Consider the following 10,476-nt stretch of genomic DNA (forward strand, 5'->3'; position numbering starts at 1 on the left):
ATTCGTAATTTGTACTAATATTTCAATGGAATACTAACTAATACTGGAACTTGGCATATGCTTTGATATCGAAAAAATATTAAATATAGTAGAAAGAAAGGTGACGTGTTCTTGGAGGCCAATTAATATTTTCATGTTTGGTTCTAGCCCAAACATGAAGAGTTAATTGGCCCAGCAAAGAAGGCGGATTGAACATATTTGGGATTTTCAGCATTTTTGTATAAGAACGCTTTCCAAATGGGGAGCACGCCCCGAGGTTCCAGGAAGGTCGCAGAGTCATTTTAGGTTGAGCAGGTTTTGTATCAATAATATACTACAAAAGAACGTACGAAAGATTTCGAAATGTTAATTTGGCTTTTATTTTCGCATATATTTAAAATTTTGATACAATTTCCTTCAACTTATCCATGCAAAAGAACTTTTAGACATAAAGCCAAAATATCGTTCTTGGTTTCATGTTTAAACTGATTTGAGATGTACTTTATCAGTAATAGTACTAAATATAAAAAAATAGCTAATGAACTTTCTGCTAAATTGCCAAATATCTCACTAATTGATAAACTCTTTTATATTAATATTCATTAAAATTCTTAATTTTTTTTAATCATGGTTAGTCATACTATTCATTTTATATAAATTTGCAAAGCCAATCGGATAGGGAAGCTCCGTTTTATAACCATAAATTATTGGGTTTGCTTGCTCTCCATGTTATTATTGCCCGTTCCTGTATATCAAATGAGAGCTTTCTTTCGTATTTCAAATGAAAGAAAGACGAATTGGCTTCCTCTATGCATTGCCTTATATAGACAATTTTAGCCAGGGGCTAAAGTCGCTCTAAAACTGTTCTGGTGGGAGCTAAGCCCTCCTTTCTACGCTTATGCCTCTATGTCGAAAGGAAAGTCTCTCATTTTTTTTCGTTGGCGAGTAGGAAACGAAGTTATACATAATATGAAAGAAGTAAAAAAAATTTAAGATTTGAATGAATTCTCAGGCCGAAAATGTGAAAACAAGCAAAACGATCTTTCAAATATACAAAAATCCAAATTGATTCGAATTTTTTGTTCGACTAGGGGTTTCCTTCTGTATAAAGACACAGGTCTAATATTACAGCGACATCTATTGTTGGCTACCAACGAAAGATGTCGAAAGTTGGCTACCAACGAAACACGACATCTTCATATGAACGTGCGAGACCATCCATTCTCAGCAACAAACTTGCCATTGCAAAACTGATGCGCTAGATGTCTCTACCAACACGGTGTCATTAAATTCGCGTCGATTAGGCTTGCTGTTTTGAAGAAAATGAAATTTGAATATTTATGACAAGACGTTGTTTCTTATTTGAATAATATCGTGGACTTTGCTTTATTAGTTTTTGAAGACCTGAGTTGTACTGGCAAAATGGACAAAATCTGTTCCCCTGTTAGTGCCACCTAGCGGCATGATGTTTTATCTCTCTCGCAATAAAGGAGAGTACGCTGCGTCTTCTTATTTATAAAATGTCAAAGTCAAAAATTAGGTTGAACATTGTGTTACAAACTCGGAATCGGTAATCAGAATTTGGGTCCTGACGCGCATTTAAAAAACTGTTTACACAAAAGGATATTTCTTAGTAAATGGAATATATTGCTGCAGAATATCTAGTTACTCAAATATAGTTACCTACGTTGGATAAACCAAACATATATTTAGAAATTTACAAAATACAAAGGCCACTTGACAGTAAAAATCAAAATTCCGACACAAAAATATAAATAAAAAAGTGTACGTTGTTCAAAATGATGTTCGCCAATGATGATGATATGGTGGAGTGTCCTTACAACAAAGCGCACCGTATGCTTCGAAAGCGCTTACAATCGCATCTGTTAAAATGCCGAATACATTACCCGGATGTTGAGCTTAGAAAATGTCCATTCAATCTGTCGCATTTGATTCCAGAACCCGAATTTACGGTAAACTATTTGAAGATAATATTGAAATTTTTATTAAGTAAATTTTATTATTTGAGACAGCACCATGTGACCAACTGCCCCGATCGCAAACTAATAACGCAATATAAATATGATGCACCAGACGAAGTTGCTGAAGAAGAGCATCCAAAACATGAACCCATAGAGTGTGAAGAAAATTGGGATGACACTGATGTCGCTGATTATGATCCAAAAAAGTATGTGGAAAATGCAGAAGTCATAAGACAACCAGAGGGTCCCACACCGTCTTTACGCAAAGAATTCATTAAAAAGGAGCGTAAGCGCTTGGGAGACCCTGACAGTGACGATGAAGACATCCATAATGAATTTCCAAGTTCAAGCCATTCTTCTTCACGAAGATTAACGGAAAATGAATCGTATAATTGTGACGATGATCCATACTATAGTAGCAGATCAGAGCAATATATTCCAAAGAATCGTTCTCATTCACCACTTTTTAATAGGGATCGTTCATACAGGTCTGTCCATCGGAACCGTTCACCAAAATCCTATGACAGAGAGCGTTCACCAAACTATTATAGCAGAGAACGTTCACCAAAATCTTTTAATAGGGATAGGTCACCCGAGTCATCGTATGGGCACCGATCCCCGAAACAATACAATAGAGGAAGTCCCCCTTCATCTTCTTTGTATAGGGATCGCTCTCCTAATCGATCGTATAGAGCATAGACCCTATATTATATAGATGGTTCATCCGTGTCAAACGATGTTTGATAGTTCCGAAGATTAAGAACAATCGGAGAAAATAAGAGCACGCTTACATTCTCTTTCGTTTTCCTTTTTGTAGTTTGCCAATTTTTCATAAAATTAGAACGTTTAAGATGCACCAGAGGATTTATAAATAAATTAATATATTAAAAGTTCATATTTGAACAAAAAGTTGTGACCAAAACCGCGAAAATACGAAATTTAATTTTGAGCAGCATTGCTCTTCACAAACAAAACAAAAGCAAATGCACGAAAATTAATGTTTGGGACTGACTTTTTACGAAAAAATCAAAGCTAAAATAATTTTTGGAACTGACACATTTTTTTAAAGAGAATAGTGGATTATCTATGTATTATAATGTCTATGGTATAGAGACAATTCACCTTTTTCGAGTAGAGCTTCTCCATCGCGCTCTTACAGAAACCAATCGCCTGAGCCAAGACATAGAATCGATGGCTATGGCCAACAAAATGGTTCATCTTCTCACAATATGTATTATAATTGAAGGATTCAAATAGGTTTGAAGTCTAAAGCGTACAATGTGGTCTTGTGGACCATAAATGGTTCCTTATCTTTTCCTTAATAAATTCACATAGACGAATAAAGAAATGCATTCCGTATAATGATGTTATAATTATTTTGCCTTAATTTGTTCCCTTTAACTTTTGTAAATTATACAATGAACCATTAGGAACTGATATGGCTCTACCACTTACTGCCTGGAATATTTGTCCGGTTAAAGCTACATAAAAAAATTAATTGGTTCGCCGTAGGTCCAGAGCAATATGTTGAGTAGGCATAATCTGATCTCATAACAAATGTTACAATTCAATTAGAGGTGTGTGTGTGTGAAATACTGCTGATATACTTTTACAAAGATTCCTCCCTAATTGGCGATCATGACCGGCCTGTAACTGCAAAAGTGGTCAACAAGTTTCTCAATGGCAATGACATAAGAACTATCATCATAAACCCTTGAGGTAATTTGCCCAAATTATTTTCATAAATAGTTTTATATTTGCAGGAAATAGAAATGAAACGAAGTTTACACTATTTTTATTTTATTTGCAAATATTCTACTCTTGATTTTGGAAGTGAGCATTAATATCTGTCGTATATGTGGTCTGCAATTCAACTGTTGATTGTGCCCCACCACCATCTTGTGGTTGCTGCTGTTGTATAGTTATTTGATTTTGACCATCTAAAAGATTCATTAGGGTATTTTGGCTGACTATATTTACATTGTTGGAAATATTCCCAGTTGTAGAACTAGAAAAATCCTGTACATTCAAATTATTTCCATCTGATGTTGAAGGTATTTCGAAAATATTCATGAAATCGCCTTCGTGGAATTCTTCTTTTTGCATACGTTGACTCTCTTTCATAAGTTTATCGTATTCTTGGAAGACACCATTAAATTCAGCAATTTCCATTCGATTCTAAAAAAACAAAATAATCATCAATACAAAAATGTAAATGAAAAGTTTTAGCGACATACCTTTGCAATTAAATGATGTTTGAAATAATTATGGACTTGAGTTAATGAATTATTGGTCATGGAATAATAGGCCTTTTCCAGGTTTTTAACTTCGATGTCACGTTGGGTTTCTAATTTTTCATCATTGGCATGAACCTCGCGTACAGATTGCATTAAGTTCAAAATAAACTCTTCACAGGCATCAGCAAAAAGGATAAGAGCTGATTCCGCTGTATCTGTAAAACCGGCCACACGCATTTGACCACATACGGCTTTGCGTAAGGATGCTCGGCAGATATCTGATGTTACTTGGGGATAGTGTTGAGGCACACCCTTAGCAAAGTTTGTGTCCTGGGGAGGCACAAACCATATTGGTTTGGTAAATTTATCATCACTCACAAAATCGGCCACATTTTCCGGTGGGAAATTCACCTCCGGAATCATTTGGCAAGGATTTAGTAGATAGTTGGAAGTACCCTAGAATATATCAAATTATACCTGTTGTTCCTTTATAAAGATTTCAATTACTCACCGATTTATTGGAGTATGTGTCAATTAAGGACTGTAACATTTCCGTTTGTTTCATTACTTCTATCGTTTGTGTGACTAAAGGATTTTTTACTTTAACTGTTACACTATATGGTTGGAAGAAGGGAAACATTTAAATATATATTGCAAGAATTAAGGAAGAACCTACTTTTTGCTCACTTCCACCGGCATTTGATTCTGGACCTCTGATAGTTTCAGTCTTTTTGCACTTACTGGTACCATTTTACTCACGTCATTCTGCTGTGGTTTTTCATCTTCTGTAAATTCACCCCATAGGCTTCTTGGCATATTTGTTTTTTTTTTCTAATTTATTAACTAATGACAGGGGTAATCTGATTGTTTATAAAACAAATAATCTTCACGCAGATAAAACAACAGTTATCGACCTGGCGATAACACTTACATAGTATCGATAGCTTTTTCATAGGGTGATAAATAACAAATTAAAATTTCGTGGCAATTTTTGTCAATGAACAAAATTCCGTTATTTTGATTTATTTTTTTTTTCTTGCAAATATTTTTGACCAAAAATGTCATGCAAACTTAAATCAATTGGTTTTTTTTATTCAGAGTATGTAATTCTAAGCCTAGATTTTGACAAAATAATCGTATTCAATAATATATATAAAAACCTAACGTCTACTCTGAATATTAAGGGTGGTACTAAGCTCGAGTTTAAGCCTAGTATAAAAATCACGTTTTTGAACGAAACGGTTATACTCAATATAAAAAATGTTTGGACGGAATAAATGCGAGTATTTTTTTTTTGGTACAGATGGTGATGATTTTCGCACGGAAAAATAGGCCGGCATATTATTTCACACAAATAAGTTAACAACCCTGTGATTTAATCCCTTTCACTACAACTAAAAATGTCTTTCCCCTTTTCTGGTCAACGAATTCGCAAAACATATTAAGGATTTTGATTAGATTAGGTATATTTTCGTATACTTGTGTTAATCCTTTTGTACTTCAGGTTTTAACATTTTTAGCAGATAAACGCGATCATGTCATATTGTCGATGGACGTTCATTGCTTGGGGACCTTATCGGTTCTTTGATTTTTTATGAAATTGTGCATTTTATAGTATACCTCATGTATAATAAATACTAATTCAAGGTGTACCATAAATGTTTATTGTCGGTATGAAATCTAAGGGCCGTGTGCACTGAATGAAGACTCCAATTTATTAATAAATAATGCTAAAAAGCCACAAATTCGAACAAGTAAGGAAAGTCTAAAGTCGGGCGGGGTCGACTATATTATACCCTGCACCACTTTGTAGATCTAAATTTTCGATACCATATCACATCTGTCAAATGTGTTGGGGGCTATATAAAGGTTTGTCCCAAATACATACATTTAAATATCACTCGATTTGGACAGAATTTGATAGACTTCTACAGAATCTATAGACTCAAAATTTAAGTTTAATGCACTAGGGTGGAACACAATGTTAGTAAAAAAATATGGGAAACATTTAAATCTGAAATAATTTTAAGGAAACTGCCCAATAAACACAGGATGAGCGTTTTTCAAATGCAACACCTCTTCAGTTTGAGGGTAAATATAATTTTCAACATAAATTCAACTTGACTTGAAAAAGCTCATCTTCAATACATCTTCAAGTTGTTTGCGAATTACAACCAATTTGGCAAAATGTTGACGAAAACTTTGAAAATGTGTTGAAGATAATTGGAGAAAACTTTGACAAAACACTACCCTGAAATGCAACGAAAAAACCACATCCCAATAAACACAGGATGAGCGTTTTTCAAATGCAACACCTCTTCAGTTTGAGGGTAAATATAATTTTCAACATAAATTCAACTTGACTTGAAAAAGCTCATCTTCAATACATCTTCAAGTTGTTTGCGAATTACAACCAATTTGGCAAAATGTTGACGAAAACTTTGAAAATGTGTTGAAGATAATTGGAGAAAACTTTGACAAAACACTACCCTGAAATGCAACGAAAAAACCACATGGGTTTCAATACTACTTTGGACAACAAAGTTCGTGGAAGAAATACAAAAATGTGGAAATTTTTTAATAATCAATTGAAAATGCTTATAATAAATGGTAAGTAAAACTAAAACACGAAATGAAAACTTTAAGGAAGTCACTAAACTCAAATCTCTTTGCAGAAGACTAAAATATTTGGATGCTGATTCTTGGACACATTAGGAGGCTGGCCGATGAACAATGGTAGTGGCTTATCGAGAAGAGAAAGTTTCCATAAATCAAAGTGCAACCAAAAAAACTTGGTATTTATGCTTTTCCATATCAACAACTACTGGATGATAATTCGCATCACATCGATAGTTTAATTTACATCGCATCATCGGTTTAATTTGTTATTTTGTGAATTGAAATTGCTGGAAATTTATTCCAATTATCTGGTCATCAAGTTCCTGAAAATTGCCAGTATTTTAATAACAACAATTTTGTAACACCAACGTTCTTGAGGAAATCACGAAGTACGTGGTCAGTTGGAAGAAATACAAATTGGTAAGTCAAAATAAAAAGTGAAATGAAAACATAATGGAAATCACAAAACTCGATTGTTTTGCAGAAAACTAATATCATTGGATGGTATATTCTTGGAAGATGTTGGCCGATGAAAAACCAATGAAGGTAACAACAAAGAAAAGTTTTCAGAAAACTTACAAAGTGCAACCAATTAAAAAAAAGTGCAACAATTCCTATATCAATAACTTCTGGATGAAAATGTGCATTACATTAATTTACATCCCGTCATAAGGTTGATATTTTGTGATTTCCTCTTGCTGGAATCTATTCTAACACACAAGCCAGCAAGTTCCTCGATAGTAATTATTTCAAATTGCCAGCATATTAATTAATAGTTATTTGACACCAACATTATGGAGGAAATGGAATTATACATGTAAAAATGTTTAAGATATTTAAAGTTGTATTCATAGTTTTATTTATTAATACGTTTAATAAGATAATTACATTTTGATTGGTATTATATTATTGTTTTTATATATTATTAATGTTATTTTTAAGATTATTATATTTGTTAATGAAAAAAATAATAAAATTTACAAAATCCCTAGAAATTTAGTATTGACTTTCAGTTAGAACTAGGATTGACTTTCATACAAATTGTGGTTTGAAAGGATTCGCAACAATGCTAATTTTTTATTTTTCTCACGTTGAAAAATGTTTGAGAAATTATTGAGTAGCGATGCATTTCAATTTGAGGATTACAATTGAGAAATTATTGCTATTGTGTTGAATTTTACTGTTGAGGGTAATGTCTGTTTTTTGTTGAGAACGCGATTTTCTCAACAATTTCTCAACTTGAATATTACCCTAATCCTTTGAAAAAATGTTTGAAAAATTATTGAATTTTAGTATTTTTCAAACGTTTGTGTTTATTGGGTGCGCAAAAATTTATTTATGACTTATCGCTCGATATATATGTATTAGAAGTTTAGGAAAATTAGAGTCAGTTTTACAACTTTTCGACTAAGCAGTGGCGATTTTACAAGGAAAATGTTGGTATTTTGACAATTTTTGTCGAAATCAAAAAAACATATATATGGGAGCTATATCTAAATCTGAACCGATTTCAACCAAATTTGGCACGCATAGCAACAATGCTAATTCTACTCCCTGTGCCAAATTTCAACTAAACGGAGTTAAAAATTGGCCTCTGTGGTCATATGAGTGTAAATCGGGCGAAAGCTATATATGGGAGCTATATCTAAATCTGAACCGATTTCAATAAAATTTGGCGCACTTGACTATAGTACTAATTGTTCTTCTTGTGCAAAATTTTAAGCAAATTAGGGTAAAACTCTGGTTTCTGGAGCCATATAAGTCCATATCGGGCGAAATATATATATGGGAGCTATATCTAAATCTGAACCGATTTCGTCCAAAATCAATAGGGATCTATTCTGAGCCAAAACACATACTTGTGCCAAATTTGAAGTCGATTGGACTAAAACTGCGACCTAAACTTTGATTACAAAAATGTGTTCACGGATAGACGGACATCGCTATATCGACTCAAGATCCCACCCTGAGCATTTTTGCCAAAGACACCATGTGTCTATCTCGTCTCCTTCTGGGTGTTGCAAACATATGCACTAACTTATAATACCCTGTTCCACAGTGTGGCGCAGGGTATAATTAGTTTTTCGGGATCCCGAAAAATCCTGGTATTCAAAATAAAAATCCGGGATTCGGGATTATCCCGGTGACTAAATGCGATCGGCAAGCATTTTGTTTGCTGTTATACCTTAATTTGGTAAAATATTTGAATTGTAGGCAAATATAACACATATTCTTAATATATTGTTTTGTGTTACAAAAGTTTATATGATAAAATTTAAACAAATTAGTATAGCAACATCTAATTTAGAATTATTCCAATGAAAAATATATTTTAATTTATTAATTCTCTGGGCGGAGGATTATGTGGTAATTTTCCAGGAAGAAAACAATCAGCCTTAAAGGCTTCAATCTCTTCAGAAGTCAAACTTTCCATTGGACTATATATTGTAGAACTAGAAGGAATAGCAGCGTTTATTGTGACCTGTTGTTGACTTGGTGGTACTTGATTAAGTTGTTGCGTATTGGCATTTGTAGGTTGGCCAAACAAATTTTGGGACTGTTGAACAGGCTGTGAACATGTCATTAGTTGAGAGGTACCTTGTTGAATGGGAGTTTGTCCAAATGGACCCTGTTGGAGTTGTTGCTGGGAAGGGGTTTCGGCAAATATCTGTGTAGTTGCTTGTCCAAAAATGTTGCCACCACTTTGTTGCGTCTGACCTATGGGGAGTGATGACTGTTGTGCGGCTTGTGCAAATAAACCGAAACCACTGGCACTTTGTTGCTGAGGTGCCGCGAAAACTGGTTGTTGTTGCTGTGGAATCTGTCCAAATATGTTACTGGGATTTGTTTGAACATTAGTGTTTCCAAAAAAATTATTTGTAGGTTGCTGCTGCTGTTGTTGTTGTTGGGGTTGACCAAAGATTGTAGATTGTTGCTGTGGTTGATTGAATGTCGTGGCACCACCAAAAATATTTTGTGTTGCGACATTTGTGTTTACCGTACTTCCAAAAATATTACCACTATTTGTGTTTGTTGTTGTAGCTGTAAAGCCACCTTGATTACTGCTTCCAAATATGTTGTTCGCAGAAGAATTTGCGAAGGGGTTTGCAGGTTGAACAGATTTGTTTTCAACACCCACAGCTTGAGCATCGTAGCATTTAATAACAACATCAATCACCTCTGGGCTCATTTGCAGCAAAGTCTTCATCTTATTGGAAGCCTCCATAACTTCTTTGGTAAATTGCTCATGAAATTGTTGAAAAAAATTCTTTTGTTTGGCTTCATAGCACAGCATGCGTACCTCTTCAAACATTTGATCTTCGATGAAATTTGGAATGGATGGCTTATCCTTGAAGGGACCATAGGTAGAGAGAGGCCACTGCTTACCATTGATGGCGGCCTCCACGTCATTTTTAATAATTTGCCGAACATCGAAATGTTCATTGTGACATTTAGAACCAAATCTGCACGTCCCAAGTTGAAAAAATTTACACAAAACCATAATATTACTGTTCGAAGAAGATAATATAATTTCTAGCAGAATTTGAAAGATAAATTATTCCCTTGTATGAGACAGCTGACTGAGATACTTTCGATAGCAAAATAATCGCCATATTCACAGGGTAACATAAATTAGTATTAAAATGAGTGAATGTAAA

The 10,476-nt window shown here is 34.0% G+C and overlaps 3 protein-coding genes and 1 long non-coding RNA gene across 4 annotated transcripts; 2 read left to right on the forward strand and 2 right to left on the reverse strand.

The window, feature by feature from the left end:
- Nucleotides 1–1,517: 1,517 nt before the first annotated feature.
- LOC142229095 (uncharacterized) lies at nt 1,518–3,334 on the forward strand. The gene is made up of 2 exons (XM_075299638.1): nt 1,518–1,952; nt 2,013–3,334. Exons 1-2 carry the CDS (start codon nt 1,779–1,781, stop codon nt 2,658–2,660), a joined length of 822 nt encoding a protein of 273 aa, XP_075155753.1. The 5' UTR covers nt 1,518–1,778; the 3' UTR covers nt 2,661–3,334.
- Nucleotides 3,335–3,744: 410 nt separating this feature from the next.
- On the reverse strand, nt 3,745–5,097 carry Spt7. Its single transcript, XM_075299637.1, has 4 exons — nt 4,875–5,097; nt 4,710–4,812; nt 4,199–4,654; nt 3,745–4,139 (listed from the first exon to the last, which is right to left on the reverse strand). Exons 1-4 carry the CDS (start codon nt 5,012–5,014, stop codon nt 3,777–3,779), a joined length of 1,062 nt encoding a protein of 353 aa, XP_075155752.1. The 5' UTR covers nt 5,015–5,097; the 3' UTR covers nt 3,745–3,776.
- A 342-nt stretch (nt 5,098–5,439) lies between these two features.
- On the forward strand, nt 5,440–7,652 carry LOC142229096 (uncharacterized). The gene is made up of 3 exons (XR_012720332.1): nt 5,440–6,808; nt 6,874–7,237; nt 7,302–7,652. It is a non-coding gene; the product is annotated as an uncharacterized LOC142229096 (long non-coding RNA).
- Nucleotides 7,653–9,025: 1,373 nt separating this feature from the next.
- Nucleotides 9,026–10,398, reverse strand: LOC142229097 (uncharacterized). The gene has a single exon (XM_075299639.1). It carries the CDS (start codon nt 10,317–10,319, stop codon nt 9,150–9,152), a length of 1,170 nt encoding a protein of 389 aa, XP_075155754.1. The 5' UTR covers nt 10,320–10,398; the 3' UTR covers nt 9,026–9,149.
- Nucleotides 10,399–10,476: the final 78 nt, after the last annotated feature.

Source organism: Haematobia irritans, chromosome 3 (genome assembly GCF_050003625.1).
Source record: "Haematobia irritans isolate KBUSLIRL chromosome 3, ASM5000362v1, whole genome shotgun sequence".
NCBI classification, from domain to species: domain Eukaryota; kingdom Metazoa; phylum Arthropoda; class Insecta; order Diptera; family Muscidae; genus Haematobia; species Haematobia irritans.

Excerpts from the sequence above, each read along its gene's own strand:
- LOC142229095 (XM_075299638.1), top strand. The coding sequence starts at position 1,779 with ATGATGTTCGCCAATGATGATGATATGGTGGAGTGTCCTTACAACAAA. Across the intron at positions 1,953-2,012 it reads TTCCAGAACCCGAATTTACG|CACCATGTGACCAACTGCCC; the intron begins GTAAACTATTTG and ends TATTTGAGACAG.
- Spt7 (XM_075299637.1), bottom strand. The coding sequence starts at position 5,014 with ATGCCAAGAAGCCTATGGGGTGAATTTACAGAAGATGAAAAACCACAG. Across the intron at positions 4,655-4,709 it reads ACACATACTCCAATAAATCG|GGTACTTCCAACTATCTACT; the intron begins GTGAGTAATTGA and ends GATATATTCTAG. Across the intron at positions 4,140-4,198 it reads AACATCATTTAATTGCAAAG|AATCGAATGGAAATTGCTGA; the intron begins GTATGTCGCTAA and ends TTGTTTTTTTAG.
- LOC142229097 (XM_075299639.1), bottom strand. The coding sequence starts at position 10,319 with ATGGTTTTGTGTAAATTTTTTCAACTTGGGACGTGCAGATTTGGTTCT.